At 34.5% G+C, this 26301-nt stretch overlaps 2 protein-coding genes across 3 annotated transcripts in view; one reads left to right on the top strand and one right to left on the bottom strand.

Annotated features, from left to right (window-relative positions):
• Positions 1-8884, bottom strand: part of nup155 (nucleoporin 155) — a 34162-nt gene extending 25278 nt beyond the window's left edge. For both annotated transcript variants that reach the window (XM_058789615.1, XM_058789614.1), the window contains exons 1-12: positions 8732-8884; positions 6088-6252; positions 5863-6000; positions 5662-5758; positions 5344-5414; positions 4357-4449; positions 4023-4286; positions 3309-3382; positions 3138-3229; positions 1944-2041; positions 1602-1870; positions 263-433 (exon numbers count right to left, since the gene is read on the bottom strand). In XM_058789615.1, coding sequence (XP_058645598.1) covers positions 263-433; positions 1602-1870; positions 1944-2041; positions 3138-3229; positions 3309-3382; positions 4023-4286; positions 4357-4449; positions 5344-5414; positions 5662-5758; positions 5863-6000; positions 6088-6229 — 1509 coding nt within the window. In that variant the 5' untranslated portion in view covers positions 6230-6252; positions 8732-8884. The remainder of the gene's footprint in view (positions 1-262; positions 434-1601; positions 1871-1943; positions 2042-3137; positions 3230-3308; positions 3383-4022; positions 4287-4356; positions 4450-5343; positions 5415-5661; positions 5759-5862; positions 6001-6087; positions 6253-8731) is intronic.
• Positions 8885-10943: 2059 nt separating this feature from the next.
• The window catches only part of sgsm1b (small G protein signaling modulator 1b), a 34593-nt gene continuing 19235 nt past the window's right edge, over positions 10944-26301 (top strand). The window contains exons 1-12 of the mRNA XM_058789877.1: positions 10944-11093; positions 11182-11225; positions 13822-13897; positions 18404-18566; positions 19350-19502; positions 20273-20340; positions 20869-21011; positions 22210-22341; positions 22422-22546; positions 22617-22684; positions 24044-24207; positions 24292-24418. Of these exons, the coding sequence (XP_058645860.1) occupies positions 11087-11093; positions 11182-11225; positions 13822-13897; positions 18404-18566; positions 19350-19502; positions 20273-20340; positions 20869-21011; positions 22210-22341; positions 22422-22546; positions 22617-22684; positions 24044-24207; positions 24292-24418 (1270 nt within the window). The 5' untranslated portion in view covers positions 10944-11086. The remainder of the gene's footprint in view (positions 11094-11181; positions 11226-13821; positions 13898-18403; positions 18567-19349; positions 19503-20272; positions 20341-20868; positions 21012-22209; positions 22342-22421; positions 22547-22616; positions 22685-24043; positions 24208-24291; positions 24419-26301) is intronic.

Genomic DNA, 26301 nt, shown 5'->3' on the forward strand with positions numbered 1-26301 from the left:
GGATCAGTAAGATTTGTAATGTTTTTTTAAGGGAGTTTGCGTGTGTCTATCTATCTGACAGATATAGATAGAGACACACACAAGTAGAAAACAAGAATAGAAAAAGAATATAGAAAGCTAATGCTACAGTTTTTTTTTAGTTTGTTTTTTAAGAAAAACGAGCAGTTTTAGAGAGTGCAAGTGAGAGAGGGTCAAATATATCTTTTAAATAAAAAAAGAAAACAGATAGATAAAATATAATTAGAATAGAGAGCGCTCATACCTGAGCGGACAGGAGAACAAACTTCTGCGGCGGGACGCTGTGCTGCTGAACGACTAGAGGAGACTCCGTGACTGGAATGAGATCTTTATTGAGAGGAGTGAGGATTCTGGGAGATTTGGTGTCCTCGACCGAACACAGAGCCCACGAGTGACCGTCCACATTCACCGTCATCTGGACAACAAGACAAAAAACACAGACATCAGTGTGTTGTCGCGGTGAACTATAGAAGCCCGTTCCTGCCACAGAATACAGAAAATAAAGTCAATTGTTACTTTTTACCTGCGAGATATAAATGAGTTTCTTTTTTCTCTGAATCCTGAGTTTAAATCTCACAATTCTGTTTTTAGTTTCTGCCACAGAATAAAAATTTAAAAGGTGATTGTGACTTTATCTCACAAATCTATTTTTACCTAATTTCAGGTTTTTTTTTTCCTAAATTAGTTTTTCCCCCCATTTTATTTTTTTATGGATTCCATTTTGATATTTATTGACTATTTTAATGGTTAAACTGAATTTTAGTAATGAAAAACTGTCTAATTAATTAAAATCACGAAACTTACAAAATATAGCAATTTATTAAAATTTTGTGCACTATGAAAAAAATTTCACGCCAATTCCGTTTTTTTGTTTAAATAAAATTTTAATAAATCACAATTTCAATAAGCATGTCTAATTTAAATGATAAAAATAACTTAACTTCTAATAGTCTTTTTAGTAATAAAAGTACGTAATTAATTAAAATGATGAAACTTAACTTAAACTTAATGTCATTTTTACGGCACTATGAAATGTTTTTTTTTCCTCCAGGAATTTTGTGTTAAGTATTTACATTTTTCTGGCAATCAAATGAAAGCATTAAATCTTAATCTTTTAGTGAATTAAACAAACCCTTTAATTTTCTGGCAAGAAAAGTGCTGCATAGCAGATGTTTACTGTTAAAATTGAAAAAATAAAGATTTAATTTATAATTATTACTATTACACCGAGACATATTCTACTGTACAATAGTAATATTTTTGTCACAATTTCACATTAAACCAAACTTAAAGACCTTAAATGAAATGAAATGTAAAATACTCAAAGTGACTGCCAGAGCAGTTCTGGAGATTTGATATATTCAACCAAAAATGGACAAATTCCATGACATTCCATGTTCCATAAACTGATTATATCTCACAGTTCAGACTTTTCTTCTCAGAACTGTGAAGATAAAAAAGGTTAGAACTGAGAAATATTACCTTTTTATTTATTTTATCCCATGGTGGAAACAAGCTTCCATAAAACAACAACAACAGACAGACGAATGAAGACACGACCAGCCAGAAATAACGTCTCTGACCTGAGCTTCCATGAGGGGCTTTTTAAAGGGAAAGGAGTCGTGGTTGATGCACCACAGAACGTCGCTGTCTTCAGCCTCAGACACGGCCATCAGCAGAACTCCTTTACTGTAGAGAGCCTTGTGAACTTTGGCTGGTTTCTGGAGGGTGGAGGACGCAGAGAACCCGGGCGGCAGACGCACGTGCACCAGCGCCAGGATGCTGGGCCGCGCGGAGATGTGTTTGGCGTTTGGAGGAGCAAAAGGGATGGTGCTGAAGTAAAGACGCACACCTGCACGACAGAAACGGTATTTAGAGACGATACAGACCCAAGCTTCTTTGGAGTCTCCATTTCTAAACCGTACCAGCATGAGTGACGGCCAGCAGCTGACAGTCTGACGACTCGGAGCGATCGATTACTGCGATCTGAACGATGGGTTTGAACACGGAGCGGTCGATCGTCCTGAAAGACATGCATTACACAGGAACACCTCACATGAACAGCAGGAGTGCTCAATATAACGGTGAGCATATCTGTGACCGCTTTTAAAATATATATATATATATTTTTTTTTAAAATTACATTTTTATTCATACATTTTAATTTTTTTTTATAATTATTAATATAATCTCATTATTATAAATAATTAAGATAAATTAGGAGTGCATGCAACATACTGGTGATCATATTGGTATAAACAAGAATTAGTATTTTTTGATCAATTTCACATTTATTAAACATGAGAAATGAATTATGAAATGAATTAATAATGTAAAGCTTTTACAATATTTATATATTAAACTTTTTAATATTTTTAAAATGTTAATAATAATGAATATCATTTTTATTAAGAAAACTAGGTGCGCACAATATATCGGTGACCGTATCAATGACTAATATTAGTATTTTTAATCCATTCTGAATTTAAAGATGATACATTTATTATTAATAACATATTATTTTCATAATAAATAAGTTTGTTAACAATATTAATTATTAATATAATTATTTTTATTAAGAAAAACAGGAGTGCACAATATGTTGATCATTTAAATTAATTTTGCATTTATTAAAGATAACGATATATTTTGGTAAATTGTGAATATAATGAATATTAGTTTTATTACAAATTAAAACAATATATTGGTGACCAATATTAGCATTTTCTAATTCTTTTTAAATTTAAGATAATGATAAATATTTTATTAATAATAATAATAACAGTAAATTATTATTTTGTACAAAAACAAAAGTGTATAATAATAATTAATATAATGTAATTATTAAGAATAGGATTTTTAAATTAATTTTACATGCATTAAAGATAATGATTTTTATATAAAACAATAATGCTATTATTAATAATGATAATAATTTAATTTATAATTATTAAAAAATGCCAAATAGAAGCAAATGAATACTTATTTATAATAATTCATATTTTCAATAATTTAATGAAAGATAACACATTTATCCCTTTGAGAAAAATCATTCAAATTTTAAAATTTTGATTGTAATATCATAATGGTTAATCTATTTTCTCTAAGTGAAGCTGTACCTGGCGATGTTCCCAGCCGCTGAGACGATGGAGCTCTGAGACATGGCAGCGACTCGACTCATTCCCTGCCCGTCAGCGCCGAGATCATACACCTGCAGACACAAAAATCACATTAAACCCAATCAAAGATCACAAACACCGCAGTCTCCGGTTCACGGGCAACACACCCACCTGCAGGACGGCCTTCTCCGAACGAGTGTATAAAATATTCCTCGAATTATCAACAGCAATTTGGACAACGGGATCTGAAACAAAACACAAGATTTAAAGTGAAGCATTCAGCTTGGCTTACAAAATAGGGCTGTGATATATATATATATATATCGTCTGTGATAATATCGTAATTGTTGTTTTATCGCTGTGTGATTTGACATTATCAAGTATTTTGCGAAAACCATTCTAATATAAAGCACACAGTCGAATCAGGAATATAGCTGCTGTCACTTTAAGAGCCGCACGGATCCAATTTACTGTTACACATGTATTTTCATCCTCAACTCTTTACATTAATCACTAAGCGCTGCATTTTTGCGCTAAAAGATGACTTTACACGTCCGTCTTCTGCTCTGTTTCTGAGCGCATAGACGGTAATCCTCCTGAGGAGCAGCACACGTTCTCTTTCACGCTTATAAAAACACGAATAAATCTAATATACTTCTATAAATCAAGCACGTCCCATTTTGCAAAAGTCTCGTTACATGATTTTACTGATTTGCATGTGATGCAAAGGACTGAAAGAGCAGCGCTGGAAAGGGGGCGGAATGGAGAGCAACGATCGTTTTATCTTGATTACTGTATTTTCATAATCGCTGGAGGCCGAAATCAAAATCGAAACTGAATTTTGATTAATTACAAAGTGTGCAGATGTTCTCCCCCGACTCTTACCGTCCTCAGAGAAGGAGAACTGCAGCAGCGAGGGGATGAGGAAGGACAGGCTGCTCTTGGAGTGGTTGATCTTCCTGCAGCGCTGACTGAACCAGCCCGCTTCAGCCTGATAGGCGATCTCGTACAGACAGCCGTCTTTCCCCGCCAAGAAGATGCGGCCCACGTCCGTGGAGGTGATGGCCAGCAGGTAGGTGTTATCCGTGGGGATGGAGTAGAGAGGATCTGGCAGCAGCTGCATGGCTCCTGACATGCTGTCATTCAGACCTGCGGCACACAAACGCAGACTGAGAATCAATCCTCACATGATTCAATCACATCCAAACAAGACACTCACCTGTATGGGCTTTTGGGAAGCTCAAGCCCAGGATCACAACATCCACCGGTGTGGCCAACACTAACAGGAAGTGGATGTGAGGCTGAAAAATACCTGTAACAAACAAAAGTAGGTGTTGAGGTAGACTCACTTCTCCATTTATTTTTCTTCAACTAGTAATAATAAATGTGACCGATTCTTGAAACTTCTCCAAAAAATAATGACTCCAGGCTTAGTTTGCTTTCCTCTCCTTAATGTTTCTTTTTTTTTATTAATTAATGTTTTTAATTACTACTTTTTCTTTTTTTATAATTTATGGTTAATTTATTTTGTGCATATATATATATATATATATATATACACACATACATACATACAATATAAAATACAAAGATTGTCATTTAAAAAATATTATAAAAATGTTAAATATATTGTCATAATTTAATGTTTTATGATTAGTCATATTATATTAACAAATAAACAAAAGAGAATAAGAATAAGCAAAAACACTATAAATTACTATATAGTAACTATAAAAAACAAAAAGTGTAAAAGTTTTAAAAAAAGGTGCAAGTGAATATATGAATATAATAATACAAACATTACATAGCGTAAACAAGCAAAAAAAGTAAATTAAATACATAAATACAATGTCTATATGTGTATATATATATATATATATATATATATATATATATATATATATATATATATATATATATATATTTTTTTTTTTTTTTTTTTCTTATGTTAATAAATAGAAAAGAAAAATAAATAAATACCTGTAACAACTAAGACTACACGATTCAATACAATATTTGGAATATAAAAACATTCGGTGTTAAAACAGCAAATTATGAAAACGAAAATTCCCAGAAGGAAATCTTTCGATACATTACACACGTTTTTGGCTAATGACTGATAAAACATCCGAATAATCAATGCGTAATATTCTCAACTTCTTCTGAGAGTGAGCACTAAATAATGCACAACAGAAACCCAACTGACCTGGCTTAGGTTTGACCAGTCCAACAGACAGAATAGTTTCACTGAGCCCGTCAAAATACGCCACATCACTCCTGAACACAAATAAACATCAGCATCACGTGTCTCAAACACTTCCAGAAATATTAAAAGTGCCAACATTGCGCTCATTTACAGTTTTATTTTCGGGGTCTGCTGGAAAACATTCAAATGATTTAAAGTTTACACATTTTTCTCACTTCATAAGATTGTTTACAAGCAAAAACAATATTACATTTTAAAGGAAAAGTAAATTAATTTAAAATAAAAAGCATAATAAGTGCCCAGTGTGTCGATACTCACCCATCCTCATAATTCCACATAAAAATGTCATTATCGATGGTGAGCCACGCTCTGGAGATTTCAGGGAAAACTCCCATCATGCAATTGCACTGCATATCTGATCAAAAGGGGCAATTAAGGCACTGCAAACAACTTACTGGATTCATTCTACAAGACACTTTCAGTGTAAGGTTTATTTTGTGCATCTGTGTGGTAGGATACGACCGAACTGCTCGACGAGCTCCGGAGGCAGAGGAACCCTGCGGATGGCGCTGAGCTCAGGAAGACTCGGCACGCTGATCAGCCCCGGGCCCTGCAGGGGGTAATCCATGTCCGACATGCCCGAGAGCGAAGGCATATCTGCCAAACACAAGCACAAGCACATGAACGTGTTTTACGCTCAGCAAGCAGGTCTTAACAACAGCCAGGACAGACGGTATCTCTTACTGTGTGACGGGACATTGAGGAGCTCTGAGAGGTCCGGGAAACAGCGATCCTCCTGCAGATGCCTGTCAATCAAGCGGCTGGAGTTTTCCAAAGCCTCCTGAAGAACTGCAGCTGGACTGCTGGAGCCCAGACTGGACGGCATGATCACTGGACACTGCAGACCACCTGGAGAGAAGAACATCAATATAGAAAATATGTATATATTTTTAGAATTAACTTTAAAAAATTATAATAATAACATTTACATATATATATATATATATATATATATATATATATATATATATATATATATATATATATATACATATATATATATATATATATGTATATATATATATATATATATGTAAATATATATAAATATATATGTAAATATATATAAAAAATATTATTATTTGATTATATATGTGTGTGTGTGTATATATATATATAAAATCAAATAATAATAAAAAAAAATGATATATATACACTGTGTGCAGAATTATTAGGCAAGTTGATATTCTGGTCATATTTTTTCCAAGAACATTTACCAATTCCAAACCACATCAATCTTAATAACTACTATTGATTTTGTATTTAATAATTTATAAGTGATATATAATTGTCCATGAAGGCTGATAGTCAGAAACTCCTTATTTCAGGTGTGCAGAATTATTAGGCAGGTTTTCCTTTACAGATAAAATGAGCCAAAAAAGAGATTGAACTCAAGAATAAAAGTTAAAAAATTAATAAATGCCCATGAGAAGGATGCAATACTAATGCAATAATAGAATTAGCAAAGTTAAGGCATGACCACTGGGCAGCGAAATGCTCATTGGGTCAGCAGGGTCAGAAAAAACAGGTGGAGAAGAAAAGACACGTTAACTGCAAAAGAATTAGGAATTAAGGTGAAGAATTAGGTGAGAAACCATCAGACACCATTTAGTCTCCAGCACCATCATTTCCCAGAACTGCAACCTTCCTGGAGTCTCCAGAAGTGCAAGGTGTCAGGTTCTCAGAGACTTTGCTTGGGTAAAAAAATATTTAAAATGACTCTCACTTAATAAGAATAACATGCTGAAGTGTTGTGAAATACATGAAGACTGGTTTTGTATAGGCTTTATGGACAGATAAGTTGTGAGTGACTCTTGAAGGACCAGCATCACATCTTCTTGTGCCACAGTTTGAAGAATTGATCTTCCAGAATCTGGCAGTAAGTTTTAGGAGCTCATTTTAGTTCATCTCCTATCCTGAAACGTCTGTCTTGCAGGATTGATTAAAAATGAGCTCCTAAAACTTACTGCCAGATTCTGGAAGATCAATTCTTCAAACAGTGGCACAAGAGGATGTGATGCTGGTCCTTCAAGAGTCACTCACAACTTATCTGTCCATAAAGCCTATTAAAAATTTGTCTTCATGTATTTCACAACACTTCAGCATGTTATTCTTATTAAGTGAGAGTCATTTAAATATTTTTACCCAAGCAAAGTCTCTGAGAACCTGACACCTTGCTCTTCTGGAGACTCCAGGAAGGTTGCAGTTCTGGAGACTAAATGGTTCCTGATGGTTTCACACCTTAATTCCTAATTCTTTTGCAGTTAAGGTGTCTTTTCTTCTCCACCTGTTTTTTCTGACCGTGCTGACCCAATGAGCATTTCGCTGCCCAGTGGTCATGCCTTAACTTTGCTAATTCTATTATTGCATTAGTATTGCATCCTTCTCATGGGCATTTAATCATTTTGTTAACTTTTATTCTTGAGTTCAATCTCTTTTTTGGCTCATTTTATCTGTAAAGGAAAACCTGCCTAATAATTCTGCACACCTGAAATAAGGAGTTTCTGACTATCAGCCTTCATGGACAATTATATATCACTTATAAATTATTAAATACAAAATCAATAGTAGTTATTAAGATTGATGTGGTTTGGAATTGGTAAAATGTTCTTGGAAAAAAAAAATATGACCAGAATATCAACTTGCCTAATAATTCTGCACACAGTGTATATATATATATATATATATATATATATATATATATATATATATATGTGTGTGTGTGTGTGTATGTATATAATAAAATCAAATAATAATAAAAATGATATATATATATATATGTGTGTATGTATGTATGTATATGCACATATATACATATACACACATGCATACATATGAAATTTTAAAACTAATACTTACTAATAACTTTATATTCACATATACTAATAAATACATTAACGCACTTTCGGCACATTTAAGATAAAAATCGATCACAAATGGAGGCACAAAAAGCTATAAATGTCTAGAAATATATGCATACTTCCTAAAAACTAAGGCAGGTGTTCAGAGTAAATAATAACTAACGCGAAAGTGCTCGAGTCACGTCTTGAACAGCATTATGAAATATGAATTTCTTCATACAGCCAAGTAACTCACCTGTGACTGTAATAACCATGTTATCCAGTCATAACATACAAACAATGAGCTTTAATTTACCCGATTTGAAAATAAACACGTTGTGATGTTAAACCAAATTTAAATGAATCAGAGATGTTGAGTAGCTTTAGCCACACAGCTAATTCAAAACACAGAGCATCCCAAAGACATTAGATATTCTCTAAAGAGCTTTACTTGAGCTCTGATTGAACAGCGATTAAAATAAACTCACCTCTGACTGAAAATTATATTCATAAAATACCAGCTGAAAGTGAAAGAGGAAAGCGAGTTTGTGAACTTCAGTGACTCCCGCCAAGCGCGTGCGACTGAGGAGGTGAGCGTGAAGCGCACCGGAAACACGCGCACATTTCAAAATAAAAGTCACCAGATTCTCCTGCCTCTGTTACTTGCAGAGCCGACTTGAAAACAATGAGCTTTAGACTGTAACAATAAATGACAATTTCAGCTAGTCTGTTGTCTAATCCTACATTCAGACTGTCTGCTGTGGGTTGCTTCTTTACTTTTAAATCATAATTGAAAATTCATCTCATGATGTTACAGTGTTTTCCTGGCATCCTTGATCTCTGACTTGTTTTTGGACTTTATTAATCTCTGAAGATAAATTTATATTTATTTTGTCTTAACTCTTCAAACTCTTCTCGTCTCTCTCACATATCTGACTTCTCAACATTTACTGTTTTCTGCTACTCCTTTAGTTGATTTATATTGTATTTATTTATAGTATTTTATTAATCACTTGCTATCTCTCTTTTATTTATTTATATATTATTTATTTCTGATATATTTTCATGCTCTTTTTTTAGTTTTTGACCTCGACTCACTATATAAATAAAACCTTAATTATAATTAATACATAATATGTAAATAACCATATAAATAATATAGAATCTAAAATTAAACTTATAATTATTATATAAATAAAAACCTAAATTAATAATAAATAATTATGATATAATTATATAAATAATATAATTATAAACCTTTAGTTAATTATATAAATAAAAACTAGTGCTGTCAAACGATTAATCACGATTAATCGCATCCAAAATAAAAGTCTTTGTTTACATAATATATGTGTGTATACTGTGTATATTTAGTAAGGGATAATCAACGGCTAGCTGTGCATTAAACGATTTGAATGTGAAGAACCACCCGACGCGCAGCGGAGTGCATTCAGATCGTTTAATGCACAGCTAGCCATTGATTATCTCGTTTATGTCATGGTCATTTGCCAGCATTCACATATTAAAGATGTTAATAATATTTGCGTTGCAATATTTGACCAGAACGATAAAAATGATGGTTATTTTCGTCTGTATTACTATTCAACTGTAACTGTATGTTACTATGGTTACCAATGTTTATAGGAAGCGCATTAATATAGAACATGATTAAACTGACCTGGAACTACCTGCAGTTCAACACCTGCCAGCCAATCAGAATCCAGTATTCAGACAGACCATGGCATAATTATGTATATATAAATACAAACACAAGCATGTATGTATTTAAGAAAAATATGTTATGTGTATATATTGTATATATAATATAAAATATAAGAATATAAATATATAAATGTATATACATGTAAATATTTTCAAAATATATACTGTATGTGTGTATTTATATATACATAATAACTATACACAGTACACATACATATATATAATGTAAACAAAAACGTTTATTTTGGATGCGATTAATCGCGATAAAACATAATGAATTCATAATGATATTATATCAATTCATCGCAATTAATCGCATCCAAAGTAAAAGTTTTTGTTTATATAATATATGTGTGCATACTGTGTATATTTATATATATAAAGACACACATATACAGTATACATTTTAAAAATACTTACATGTATTTAAATGTATATATTTATATTCAAATAATTTATATTATATATATATATATATATATATATATATATAAACATATTTAATATATAAACATAACATATTTTTCTTAAATATATACATGCGTGTGTGTGTGTGTGTGTGTGTGTGTGTGCATATATTAATGCTGTCAAACCATTAATCGCGATTAATCGCATCCAAAATAAAAGTTTTTGTTTACATAATATATATGTGTGTACTGTATATATTTATTATGTATATATAAATACAAACACATGCATGGATATATTTAAGAACAATGTGTTATGTTTATATATTAAATACACTTATATATATATATCATATTAATTATGTGAATATATATTTATACATTGTATGTGTGTGTTGGATTTATTTTGGATGCGATTAATCGCGATTAATCGTTTGACAGTATATTATATAGTTCCCAACACTGGTTTTGGGCTAACTTGCTTTTTATTAGCAGTAGGGTGGGTTTTGATGTGAAAACCTGGCAACCCTGATCCTAACGTAGCCTATATAAGAGATTCAGAAGCACAGCATCCCGACAGAGATCGGCGATATATCGCTCATGACTGCGGCGCGTTGACGCGCGACGCCACACCCTGCGCGCGCAGCTCTGACTCACGACGCCGCGCTTCATCCTGCGCACATTCATCCCTCACACGAACAGCGGACTCCAGCCATGGCAGGTGAGACCTTCTGCTTTAATCTGCGCGAAAACAGCGCGTCAGGGCGAGCTTTGGATGAGAGAGCATCTCTGTGTTTGTCTGTTTACAGAATCCGAGACGCGTCAGAGGCTGCTGCGCAACGTCAAGAAGGAGGTGGGAGATTTTCCCTGCGTCTCATTGTTTATCAGATATTGAGCAGATGATCGATAGAAGCTGTCAATTACTAAATCTGATCGTAATGACTGGGGTTGCAGGTGCTAAATGTGTCACACACACACACACACACACACACACACTGATTATGATAATATCACAGCACACATCTGCTCATTAGACTGTCGTGTACTGTGTGTTTTATCAAGAAGAGCATCTAAACAAGGTCATTCTGGTTTGTCCTCTCGGTGTCATCAGCCATTTGCTTTCTTAAGGAGTCCAGCATGATGAAGATGTGTCTTCCTTGTACTGTGATCGTACCATGGTACCCAGATGATGGCGTGGTAATAGTAAACATCATGGTTGTTGAGACCTATGTATTTCTTACAGTAGGCTACTGAACATCATCTCTGGCCCAGTTATTCATTTTAGTCAATTATATTCACATTTACAGTGCTTATTAAGAGTATAATCCAATAGAAAGAGCATCTAAAATCTGTGCGTTTGTACTCGTTTATGTAAAGTTATTGTCCTTTGCGATAATACACTGTAACGGTACCGTAGTTTATTGATAAACACATGATAATACTCTGGAACACAACATAAATGTATAAAATAAGTATCAGTATGTAAATAATAATAATAGTAGTAGTATGTTACTATTTAAATTAAACCCTTGAGTCATTATATAATTATATTATAGTAACCTTAATTAGTTGATGTAACAATATATAAATAATATAGCATATAAAAATTAAAAAACTTGAGTTACTGTACTTTACTAAAATATAATTAACTAATAAATATATTAATATAAGTATCATATAAAATAACAGTATATTTTAACATAATATAATAATGCAGAATATTAAATAAACTATTTAGTTATTAACCTTCATGAATTAATACATAATTATAATGTAATATAATATAACAATATAAATAATAATATTGCTCATAAAAATAAAACCTATATAAATAAATCACTATAAATAAAACCTTTAATTAATTTTTAAAAACTTTTAATGAAAAGTAATCATTTGGATATTAAACTTGAAGGTAAATAAAAATGTACTTATATTAGTCTAATCATATGATCATGCAAATGCAGTCACTAATTCATATTAATGAAATATTATTAAGTGTATAACTTACTGTGTTTAAAACACAGACCATCTAAACAAAATCATTCTGGGTTTTATTAGAATTAATTATAATTCATCAGCTTTAAGATATCTAAATGCTCATTTTAGAATATGTAATTCTAATTGAATATGTTCCATTCCTAGATTAGAAGAATGATGAGGGTATCAGATGGTAAAATTGAAACTTTGATTTATATATATATATATATATACACACCATGATACATCTCCAAAAACGCATGACTTTACCATGTTCAGAAAACATTTAAAGCATTGTGATTACAATAAATTGTCAGGAAATGCATGAACTGATCAAATGTGAACCTCGAATGCAATGATAAAAGCATCTGTCAAATGCATGAACGTAAACGTAATAATATTTTTGGTGCATTTAATTTAAAAGTGATGATCCTTATGTCATATCGCAGCGCTCAAAAATCATCTGGATCATCAGGGTCATTGTAAGAAAAAATAAATAAACGTTACCTGAAATTTTATATATCAAGATAGTTGTCAATGCAACATTTCTCATTTTCATTTAGCTTAGTTTTTTTTCAGCTGCTTACACACCAAATCTTTCCTTGTCACACAGTTTCTGAAAGCTGTCACTCAAACACTAGAAGCACTCACCAAACCTGCAAAACCAGACACTGATGCTCAGCCTTTGACTCAGTTTTCAATTTCATAAAACACAACACACAGTTCTCTACGTAACACACACAAATCTAACAGGAATTAATATTATGGCAAAGGTGTTTGTAAATGTTTGCTTTTGAGAGGTGTTTGTGATATTTTGAATGCAGTGCTTTATTTTGCAAGAGATGCGAGGCATTTTGCATTTTGTGTGCAATTCTTGGATTTGTGTGTAAAGTTTTGAAAAAAGAGGCAAAGTTTTGAAAATGTGTGCAAGCAGCTGAAAAAAAAAACCTGGAACCTGATGTACTAAACTAAAACTGAAATAAAACTTAATAAAAACTAGATGTATGTGTATATATATATATATATATATTGTTTTTAAACTAATAAAAATGAGAAAGGACACAACAAAATTAACTAAAATGAAAATGGAAATAAACATAATAACCCTAGAACACTTTTTTGAGCTTCGGATTGGAACGACTCTACAACACAGCTGTCATAATCGCTCACCCTTCAGATTGCCTTATTTAGATGTCGTTTTGAAGTGCACCGTATGAATATGATTTCAGATTCAGAATCATGAGGCGTCAGAGAGTGAAAGTGCTATTGATCGGTGCACATATGTCTATCTGCACACGCTATCACTCATTATGAGACTCGGAGAAAACAAGCTGTGAGTAAGAGAGTGTGTTTATGACTCACTGTCAAGCGCAGGACACTCTCCTCGCCCGCTACCCATGATCCTCAGCAGCCGAACACTGCAGTGAACATGTTGAGATTCTCAGATGTTGGTTTCCTTTTTGGACTTTCAGGTCAAGCAGATCATGGAGGAGTCCGTGACACGCAAGTTTGTGCATGAAGACAGCAGTCACATATTCTCTTTCTGCGGTAAGATGACCTTTCCTTAAAAAACCCTGAAAGAACAGTAAAAAATATTATTATTGTTATTAATATTATTATTATTTTGTGAATTGTGATTTATTACTATATTTAATTAGAATTATTTTATTTATTAATTTATTTTTTATTTTTGTATTTAATTTTATTTATAATTATTATTGTTATTAGTAATAAAAATATGAAACAATCTCAACTCTTGTCGATGTGTGGATTGTGCCTGTAATCTCTTTTCATAAGAGTACTTTTAGAGTATTCATAAGAATAATAGTTTTTATTAGTATTTTGAAGTAGTTATTATTTTTTAGATCTTCCATTTTCAGTTGAGTTAAAGTTAGTCATTTTATTGCATGCCTTTGTCACTTTTATTAGTTTTTTTTTTTTTTTAATAGGTTGATATATATTTTATTAATTTTTAGTTGTTTTATTACATCAAGTTAAACAAAATGAAAATGTGAAATTTTGTGTTGGTAACTAGCTAAAATAAGTATAAGTTCTGGCATGAATCCCTAGATGGCGCAGTCCGATAGGTCTTACTCAGTGTGACCTAATGACATCATTATCACATGGCACAGCTGATTGGTTCCCATTCTTGTATCGGTAGCCAATGAGCTCACTGCTCAACATTCAAATATATGACTAGTGCTTGCTGTAGCAGTTGCAGCGTGCTTCAGAACCCTCCACCTTCCCCAGCTCCACCTGTATAGATCTGCTACAGGGTGGTTCATGTATGCTATATGGGGGTTATTCCATGTTAGGGATGTAACGGTATGAAAATTTCTTATCACGATTATAGTGACCGGTCGAAATTTACAGCAGGGCATGCAAATTGGGTCTGTTTTTGTCCAGACAGAACCTGCACACAGGCTGAATGTGAATATAAGTCTCTGTAAATCCACTCTCTGACAGCAGGTGGCACTTTATATGGAAAAGCTGAATACAGCTGTTTCCCATAAACTCCGTGGACAAAGCAGTATTGCGATTAAGAACAGTTCCTCTAGGTATTACACGGAGCAAAGATGAAAACAAAATGCTATCGAATTGTTTCTGAAGACATTCAGAACCTTCGGAGGTACATTCATATAGTTAATTCATTCATATATTAATTTGCATAATTCCCTCAGCACTCTTTTAAAACCTCCCAGCTTTTCCGCCGTGTTTTCACTCAAAACGAAACTAAGTTACTCTGCTGCTGTGCGCACGTGAGACTGTTACTGAAAACTGTGCTTAATGCTGGACAGCATTTATTTATTGTGAGATGTTCAAATCGTGGTAATCGAATACGGTTTTAATGATAATTAAAAAATGAAACGGTAATACTAACCGTGGTGAATTTTATCATGATTTATCATCAAACCGTAATCGTTACATCCCTACTCCATGTATGTTATATTTGAAGCATGCAGTATTTCTTACAGTAGCAAGTCTCGGTGCTTGCTCTGGCGCAGCAGTAGCAGCGTAGCAGATGGGGTTGGACCGATAGACGATGTCATCTAGTAGCAGATCTATTCCGCCAAGACCAAATGCATTAACGTTGTCATGTACATTTCCATGCCAATCCCTCCGAGAGTTGTCATGACAGAAATATATATATATATATATATATATATATATGTATATGTATGTCACGCCCATGGACTGTTTTGTGTTGGGTTTCTTCCCCAAGTGCTCCCAGTGACCTAGTTTTCCCTAATGCCCATATTTGGTTTTGTTCCTGTTCAATGTGTTCATTGATCCCAGGTGTGTCTCGTGATCCCCTCGTTTAGTTGTTCATTTAAAGTGAGTTCTGTTCGTAGTTTCTTCATCTGGTGCCTAACGACAAACCTTGTGCTCTGTGTTTCCCTGGTTGGATTATTAATGACTCTCGTTTTGTGTTATATCCACGTCTGCTAAGTTAAGTCGTGACGTATTGTCAAGTATGGTGACCCATACTCAAAATGGTGCTCTGCATTTAACCCATCCAAGTGCACACACACAGCAGTGAGTAGTGAACAAGTGCACACACACACAGCAGTGAACACACACCCGGCGTAGTGTGACAGAACACCGGACCAAATACAGAAGAAGTTTTACTGTGTATTTTCCTCACTGCAACATGGCTGAGGGTGAGCTGTCTATGGATCTGGGTAAAGGGAAAGCGGAAGGGGATCTAATTGACAGGGATGCTGACCTGCCCCCTCTCCTCTCTCCTTCTTCGGAGCCCTCTGTCACCCTTGTTCCCACGTCCAGCCCAGAGAGGGCTCCTATTTTCCGCCTTGACCCGTCGGCTCCACCATGGCTCCTAGGTCCCTCTTCTCCACCGTGGCCTGGCAGTCCACTGGCTCCACCGGGCTCCCTCGTCCCTCTGGCTCCGCTTTGGTCTGGCGGCGACCATCCTGCGCCTCGGGATCCACTCCTCCAGCTGCGCCTCGTCCCTTCGTCCCTCCAGCTCTATCAGGCTCCTCCATCCCCTCGGCTCCACCTTGGTCCTCTGTCGCTTCGACTCCACTGCGGCCTTTCAGATCCACACCTCCGCGAAGGTTGCCGGAGGCATTAGTTTCACCGTGGCCCTCCGGATCCTCCCCGTCGCCCTGGCTCATCAGCTCTTCGTCTCTGCCTTGGGATTGCTTCGTCGCAGTCAGTTGGCCCCCTGGAGTCGTCAGCCCTTCCTCCTCCATGGCTCCTCCCTCTGTCTGCTCCACCATGGGTCACCATTATGGCTGTGGCCTGGGTCCCGCATAACTCCTCCTGCTCCAAGCCCCTCCTGTCTCTGTCTGGTCCGCCCTGGTTCCTCCTATCGTCTCCCTGGCTCCCTGGACTGCCTGCTCTGCCATGGAGGCCTTCCTTGTCCCCGTCCTGCACTAGCCTCCGAGACCCCCCCCCGTTGGAGTTGTTACGGCGCGGGACACGCCTTCTGGGAGGGGGGAGTAATGTCACGCCCATGGACTGTTTTGTGTTTGTTTTCCTCACCAAGTGCTCCCAGTGACCTAGTTTTCCCTTGTGTTCTCTAATGCCCATATTTGGTTTTGTTCCTGTTCAATGTGTTCATTGATCCCAGGTGTGTCTCGTGATCCCCTCGTTTAGTTGTTCATTTAAAGTGAGTTCTGTTCCTAATTTCGTCGTCTGGTGCCTAACATCAAATCTTGTGCTCTGTGCTTGTGTTTCCCTGGTTCCCTCGTCTGCTCCTTCCTCCCTTAAAGGAACACTCCACTATTTTTGAAAATAGGCTCATTTTCCAACTCCCCAAGAGTTAAACAGTTGAGTTTTACCATTTTCCAATCCATTCAGCCGATCTCCAGGTCTGGCTGCAGCACATTTAGCTGCAGCTTAGCATAGATTATTGAATCTGATTAGACCATTAGCATCTCGCTCAAAAATGACCAAAGAGTTTAGATATTTTTCCTACTTAAAACTTGACTCTTCTGTAGTTACATTGTGTACTAAGACTGATGTAAAATGAAAAGTTGCAATTTTTCTAGGCCTATATGGCTAGGAACTAACTTTGCTGCCGTACCATGGGTGCAGCAGGCGCAATGATATTATGCAGTGCTGCTTGCACAGGGAGCATGCCTTGCAACCATGGAGACATTTGTGAGAGACGCTGCGTAATATCATAATATCAACAGTTTGACTGACTAATGCTGTCAGTCAAACTGTTCTTTAAATATTTGAGTTTATTTAAAAAACCTACTTTTGTGAACTAGTCATAGGTTTTTAATTCAAGATCAATAAAATCAGTGCAGTACAATTCTCTAGACTATCTAGGTCAATAATTATCAAAAAAATGCATTTGCATTTGGACAACTATAAACCGGTCATTTTATAATATGTTCTTTACATAGTGTACCCCAAGGTCTTTAAATCCTAAAAGAAAGCCCACAACTTCTCAAAACTGTGTAAAATGATGCATAATTTCATTTTAAACAAGCAAAATTTAAGAGAGATTGGACAAAAAATAACACTATAATAGTTATAAAAGTGAAAAACACAGTGTTGTATGAGAAATTGCAATTATATCCACTAGATGGCAGCGGAAGACCACTAATGGGCTCATTAAACGCACTAAAACAGTACTGTTCATAGGTTTGCTTATGGATTCATACTTAGACATTATAAAATCACTGTTATAACATTTAAAATCACATTGAGTCAAAGTTTACCATTTTGTTCATGGAGACATATCCATTTTTACAGTTATGCCAGATTATGATTACAGTGAAACCTGAAAATGGCATATAAACTCTTAAAAAGAGAAGACTTGCAATAAGTTTTGTGTCACTGATCATTTATTTCAAATATCTATATCTGCAACAAAATGTGTGTGCATGTATGTGTGTAAGCATGCTTATTGAGTATTAATATACTAGTTTAATCATTTCATTTGTGCGTGTGTGTCAGTGCGCGCGTGTGCGCGTGTGTGTGTGTGTGTGCGTGCGTGTGATGATTCAGCTCCTCCTGTGATCCAGCAGCTGTGGTCTCTCTCAGCTAAACACACTCAGATCTGTGGTGTTTGTGCAGGTGTGGTGGAAGCGTGTGTTCTTCACGGTCTGAAGCGACGGGCCGCTGGATTCCTGCGCAGCAACAAGCTGACGGCTCTCTTCATGAAGGTGGGGAAGATGTTTCCAGCAGCTGAGGAACTCTGCAGAAAAGTTCAGGAACTGGAGCAAATCATCGAGAACAAGTGAGAAACAATACATTATTATTATTATTATTATTATTATTATTATTATTATTATTATTATTATTAAGGATATTATTATATAAATTTTAATCCATTTGTTATTGTTGTTATTGTTATTGTTATTGTTATTATTATTATTATTATTAGATTATTACATTTCTGGCATTACCCTGTGTTCTTTGTCTGTTCCTTTTTCTTAGAAAGGTGTTATATAAATGAAAATATAATAATAATAATAATAATTATTATTATTATTATTATTAGCATTATAAGGGTATGATATTCATATCAAGTAGTTATTAATATGTTACAATTAATAATACTACTAATAATTGTTGTTATTATTATTATTATTGCTATGTTTAGGTAAAATTGTCACATTTCTGGCATTATCTTTTTTCTTTTCTGTTAATAATTTTAACAATAATGAATAATAAAAATATTATCAGTATTGTATTTATTTGTAATTATTTAAAAATATAATTACATGCATATAATTTTATTAATTTATGTTTATTATTATTATTTTATGAATTATTAATAATGTCTTTACATTTAATTATTCATATTATTGTTAGCAATAATACTAATTATTATTATTATTATTGTTATTATTATTATTATTATTATTAAATTGGTAATCTAAATATTTCTGCTGGTTTGAAATGAATGATGATTGTGCCCTGATGAATCGTATGTTTGAGTATTGAGTATCCAAAGTAAATGGGGTCAATTATTTTGATTTTCATTAAATCACTATGATTTTAACTTTCACAACACAAGACAAAACCAGAGTCAGACGAGTCAAGAGAGTGTGCGGAAACAGCCCCGGCCGCCAAACCTGTCGCCGCTGGCCATCAAACACCTGTGGATCCGCACGGCGCTCACAGAGAAGCTGCTGGACAAAATCGTCCTGTATTTGGTGGAGAACAGCAGGTGAGGAATTCATATATAATAAAAGATATCATTTCTGACAGGATACAGACTGTGGTCTGGAATGGAATACTAGCACACTGTGTTTGTTACATGTTAAATTCAGTGGCATTCAGTTCACAAATGTGACCCTGGAGCACAAAACCAGTCATAAGGGTCATTTTTTGGAAATTGAGATTTATACATCATCTGAAAGCTGGAAAATCTGGAATCTGAGGGTGCAAAAAAATCTAAATACTGAGAAAATCACCTTTAAAGTTGTTCAAATGAAGTTCTTAGCAATGCATATTACTAATCAAAAATGAAGTTTTGATATATTTACAGTAAGAAATTGACAAAATATCTTCATGGAACATGATCTTTACTTAATATCCAAATGATTTTTGGCATAAAAGAAAAATGTATAATTTTGACCCATACAATGTATTGTTGGCTATTGCTACAAATATAGCTGCTGCTTATGACTGCTTCTGTGCTGCAGGGACACAAATAAAAACTTTGTCCAATTTTGTGTACAGGCCTCCAGTTACACTCTTAAAAATGAAGGTGCTTAAGTTAAGTTTCTCGATGCCATAGAAGAATCTTTTCTGTCTGAATGGTTCCATAAAGAACCTTTAACATCTGAAGAACCTTTTAAGCAGCTTTATTTTTAAGAGAGTAGTTTGTTACACTGGAAATGGAAAACATGCAAACTAGGTAGAAGTATGTTACTATGAACATAGATTCATTTGAATGAATTAAATTAAATTGAGCTGTTTTTATTTATATTTCAGCAAGTTTTATGAAAGAGAAGCTCTTCTGAGAGATCCAGTTGACGGCCCAATCCTCGCATCTTTGCTTGGTATCAGATTTTCAGCATCATTACTCCAGTCTTCAGTGTCACATGATCTTCAGAAATCATAATAATATGCTGATTTGCTGCTCAACAAACATTTCTGATTATTATCAATGTTGAAAACAGTTGTGCTGCACAATATTTTTGTGGAAACTGATGCATTTTATTTTTCAGGATTCACAGATGAATAGAAAGTTCGAAAGAACAGTATTTATTTGAAATAGAAATCTTTTGTAACATTATAAATGTATTTACTGTCACTTTTGATCAATATAACAGATCCTTACTGAATAAAAATATTAATTTCTTTCATTAAAAAAACAAAACAAGTACTGACCCCAAAAAAAACAAAACAAGTACTGACTATATATATAGAATATAATATAATATAATTTTCTTTTTTATATATATTTATTTTAAAAAGTAAATTAATGATCATTGTAATTGTATATTTTTGTATAATTGGGATATTATGATGCATTGAGGGCCAGATTCGTTTCGCTGATGTTTTTCCGAACGCTGTGTTTCTTTCAGTCGGTCCCTGTGCTTTGGAGTACACAAAAGCGAAGACCGCCAATCATTTCTGGACGGATCCGTCGGCTGATGAACTGGTGCAGAGACACCGCATTCACAGCGGACACTGCCGCCAGGATTCCCCCACAAAACGCCCGGCTCTCGTAAGACAGCAGAAGCACACGCCAAATCTGCAAAACCAGACACTGATTCTCAGCCTTTGACTCAGTTTTCAATTTCATAAAACACTTTTTGTAAAACATAACACGCAGTTCTCTACGTTACACACAAATCTAACAGGAATTAATATTATGGCAAAGGTGTTTGCTTTTGAGATGTGTTTGTGATATTTTGAATGCAGTGCTTCATTTTGCAAGAGATGCGAGGTATTTTGCATTTTGTGTGCAATTCTTGGATTTGTGTGTAAAGTTTTATAAAAAAAAAAAAGTTTTGAAAATGTGTGCAAGCAGCTGAAAAAACTGTAATGCTGTACTGGATCATGCAGTGTTCATTTCTCAAATCAAAAAGCATGCCGACGAAAGTAATATCTGTATGAGACTAGGGGTGTGCGATATATATTGTCTGTAATAATATCGTAATTGTTGTTTTAATGATGTGTGATTTTGACATTATCGAGTATTTTGCAAAAACCATTCTAGACCCCTACAGAGCGCACGCATTACATGAAGAAGTCTAGACTACTGCGTGTTCATTCACTGCATGATTCAGTCTATTAAAATACATTCAGAACGATCACAATATTCAAGACATGGGGGCAGAGAATTTATACCACTTCATATAGTTAATCAATATCACACGCAGAGTGCAGTTTTTCTCCAAAAATCAGCATGATTACAAATGTGATATTGATTTTTTTTTTTTTACAACAATTCAATAAACAGGAAGTTAATATTAAGAGATTTAGAGCAAAAACGGGCAATATTTTGACTACAAAAATAACTCCAAACACAGCCACAGCACTGTTCTGTGTCTCTGAGCAACATGACGGTGTTTCGTTCCTGAATGAATCAACTGTTTAAATGATTCGGTTCAATCGCAACGACTCACTGATTAACAGTGGCTTGCTGCCACCTGCTGGTGGTTTAATTTCACATTTAAAGTATGTTTTATTATTTTAATAATTTCAAATATCAGTATTCAACGTTTTATGTGTAATACATCAAAACATTATTTCTGCATTTGTAACTGCAGGTTAAATGCATTCAATATCTAAATGCATCATTCCTCTGCAGTGCAACTGATTTCATTTGCTTGGTAGCAGCCCAAATGTCTTATTATTCTAATTCACTGATTAAATGTAAGAATAATGATAATGTTTTGAGACGGTGTGTTGTGTTGTAGATCCAGAAGAGGCAGTCGAGCGGCAGCATGGATGACCGGCCGTCTCTGTGGGCGCGAGATTACGTCGAATCTCTTCATCAAAACTCCAGAGCCACGCTGCTCTTCGGGAAAAACAACGTCCTGGTGCAGCCGGTAAACGTTACTTAGACGTGCTTGACGATGCTGTGGCGCTTTCATTAAAGTGTGCCAATAAATCTCATCCGGTCTTTCAGATGGACGACATGGAAGCAATCCCAGGATACCTCTCTCTTCACCAGACGGCCGATCTGATGACGCTGAAATGGACACCGAACCAGCTGATGAACGGAAACGTGGGGGAGTTTGATTATGAGAAAAGGTGACGTGCGTTATGATTGTGACGTCTGATTTGTGGGAATGATTTTAAATCAAATCTGATTTCTCCACAGTGTATATTGGGATTTTGCCATGACCATTCGTCTGGAGGAAATCGTCTATTTGCACTGTCATCAGCAAGGTGAATATTTAACAAAATTACCTCATAAATTAAAATCTCATTTGAAATTCAAAACGTAAGAATGAAAAAAAGAACTAACACGGTCCTGAATTACTTCAAAACCAACTAAAATGAAATAAAAATGGCCATTAAGTATATTTGAGTTTTTTTTGTTTTGCAGGATACAACATCAACTAAATTAGTGTTTTAGTATTATTGAGATACTATTATGGTTTTTATTAATATTTTGACTTTTTATAACTTTCTAATATTGAATTCTTTCATTTTTTTTTAAATTTGTTTTTTGTAATTTTATTTTGTTATTTTACTGTTTCTGTTTGTTAGTTTTTTTGCAAGCCTTTATTCCTTTTTAATGTTTTTATTAATTTTATTTATTTTAGTATAAATGTTGCCTGTGCAACTAGACGAAATAAAAAAAATTATATATATATATTTGTTTTTTTTTTTTTATTATTATTATAAAAAAAAAATGTTTTCTTTTTTTTTTTTTTTTCAAATAACAAATGTGGGGTTTTTTTAAATTGGTTTTAGCAAGGTGAATATATCAACATTGAGCATATTTAACTCCTTAAAGCCTGACATATGAAATAATAGAATAATCAAAAAAAAAAAAAATTGCATATGTTTTTTTGTTGAGCATCATATTTGATGTATCAGGCTTTTATGGCTCATATAATATGATATAGTGAGAATATGGAGCTCAGTTTTAGTCAGAGGCCCAAAGTGAGCAAAAGTTTTTTTTGTTCTAGATGCTGATATTTAAATGATGAAATTCTGATGCTTGTAATGTAAATCAATGAGATCTTTATAACAGTACAGCAGTTACTTACATAAAATGATCTAAATATCACTCTATATCTCCAATAATATGTCTCAGTAAGATGAGATTGAAATGATCCAAACATATAATGCAATGCTTGAAGGAATAAAGCTCCTCAGAAGATGTGAGATGAAGATCATTCCTCCGCTGAGGAACAGTGAAAGTAAAGCTCCTCAGAAGATCCTGATGATCAGATTTGAGACGCTCTGATTTTTCTAGAAAATGATTGATGAAGAATCAAGTAAAGCTGAGCTGCTTCAGTCCAGTAAGTGTTCATCTGGAGATATGACTGCAGTTATTCTGACCTTTACTTGATCAAAATCAGTCACGATTTGACACTGAAGCTGGACGCTTGTACAGTTACACTAAAAGAGCTTTTACTGGATAAAACACTAAACTAACAATCAGACGACAGAAGACATGCAGTAGATTGAGTGCAAAACAGGTTTAACAGCAAAGTTTTCATCATTTAAAGGACTTTGCGTATCGAATATGAAACAGTAGCTCTGTAGGGTCTGAAGGTTTGTGTCTGTGTGCAGTGGACAGTGGTGGTACTGTGGTGTTGGTCAGTCAGGACGGGATCCAGAGGCCTCCGTTCCGCTTCCCTAAAGGCGGTCACCTGCTGCAGTTCCTCACGTGTCTGGAGACGGGCCTCCTTCCTCACGGACAGCTAGATCCTCCGCTCTGGTCCCAAAGAGGAAAGGTTTGCCCAACGCTATTACAGCCATGCTTCAGTAGTTTGAGTAAGAAACGCTGGTTTTGGAGATCATTCTGTGTTCTTCTTCAGGGAAAAGTGTTTCCAAAGCTGCGTAAAAGGAGTCCGCATGAGTCCTGCGAGTCGTTCTCAGACAAAGATGAAGACGAGGCCACCGATTATGTGTTTCGGATCATATATCCTGGCAGTCAGGAGTTCGGTATGTTAACCTGAGGTTGATCTGCTAGTATTAAGATGCTCACAAGCAACACTGTTAGACATTTCAAAGGGTTTTTAAAGTGCCAGTAAGTTACTGTAATTAAGATTTACAGTAGAAAAATGTTTTTGTTGTACAGTTTCAAACTGTACTGTAAGAAATGAGGAAAATAAAACAACCTCGATTGAATGGCGCCAAAGAGGCTGTTACAGTAAATACAGTAGTATACAGTAATTAAAAAAAATACAGTAAGTGTCTGTATGCGGGGTCTGACGTCACAGAAAATTCTGTATTATTCTGGGTGATATACAGTAAATAACTACAGAAATTACAGAAATGTCTAACAGTGAAGATTAGTGTAGATAAACTCAAACTAAAATGACCTCATAAATGGACATAAAAAAAATTAAATTCAGAACGTAAGAATGAAAACAAAAATGTAACTAACACAGTCCTGAATTGCTTTAAAACAAACTAAAATGAAATAAAATGGTCATAAAATATATTATAGTTTTAGTTTTGTTTTGTGCTGGATAGAACATCAACTAAATTGTTATTTTAATATTATTAAGATGCTATTATGGTTTTATTCATATTTTAATATTTTATAATTGATTTGAATGTTTAGTAATTTTGGTGTGTTTTGTTATTTTAAAACTTTTGTTTTTTAAATGGCTTGAATGTATTCATTTTAATTAAATGTGTTTATTAATTTTATTTGTGTTAGTTATTTTAGTACATCAGATTAAACTAAATTAAAATGAGAAATGTTGCCTTTGCAAAGTAGATAAAATTGATATATACATATCTACAATAATATAAAGAAATATTATAGACCTATATATTTTTTTTCTAATGTAGTAGTAATTTGACAAATTTGGTAAATATTTTTAGATGGATATCTTTGGCAACAGTAGATTTGTATATTTTTGTCATTTGCCCAATCTTAGGTTTTCTTTCAGACTGTGAAAGGAGTTCATTTCATGGTATGAAAGAAAAATGCATGCAATATAAAGAAAAATCACACTTTTTCTTGTTTGTTTTTACAAAACAGTATAGTTTGAATTCTATACACATCTTCATTGTGTTATATTACTATATTATTACATATTATACTTCTATACAAACATCGTGTGTGTATATATATATATACAGTGAGGAAAATAAGTATTTGAACACCCTGCTATTTTGCAAGTTCTCCCACTTAGAAATCATGGAGGGTCTGAAATTGTCATCGAGGTGCATGTCCACTGTGAGAGACATAATCTAAAAAAAAATCCAGAAATCACAATGTATGATTTTTAACTATTTATTTGTATGATACAGCTGCAAATAAGTATTTGAACACCTGAGAAAATCAATGTTAATATTTGGTACAGTAGCCTTTGTTTGCAATTACAGAGGTCAAACGTTTCCTGTAGTTTTTCACCAGGTTTGCACACACTGCAGGAGGGATTTTGGCCCACCTCCACACAGATCTTCTCTAGATCAGTCAGGTTTCTGGCTTTGAGCTCCCTCCAAAGATTCTCTATTGGGTTTAGGTCTGAGACTGGCTAGGCCACGCCAGAACCTTGATATGCTTCTTACAGAGCCACTCCTTGGTTATCCTGGCTGTGTGCTTCGGGTCATTGTCATGTTGGAAGACCCAGCCTCGACCCATCTTCAATGCTCTAACTGAGGGAAGGAGGTTGTTCCCCAAAATCTCGCAATACATGGCCCCGGTCATCCTCTCCTTAATACAGTGCAGTCGCCCTGTCCCATGTGCAGAAAACACCCCAAAGCATGATGCTACCACCCCATGCTTCACAGTAGGGATGGTGTTCTTGGGATGGTACTCATCATTCTTCTTCCTCCAAACACGTTTAGTGGAATTATGACCAAAAGTT

This window comes from Onychostoma macrolepis, chromosome 10, assembly GCF_012432095.1.
Source record: "Onychostoma macrolepis isolate SWU-2019 chromosome 10, ASM1243209v1, whole genome shotgun sequence".
Lineage (NCBI taxonomy): Eukaryota > Metazoa > Chordata > Actinopteri > Cypriniformes > Cyprinidae > Onychostoma > Onychostoma macrolepis.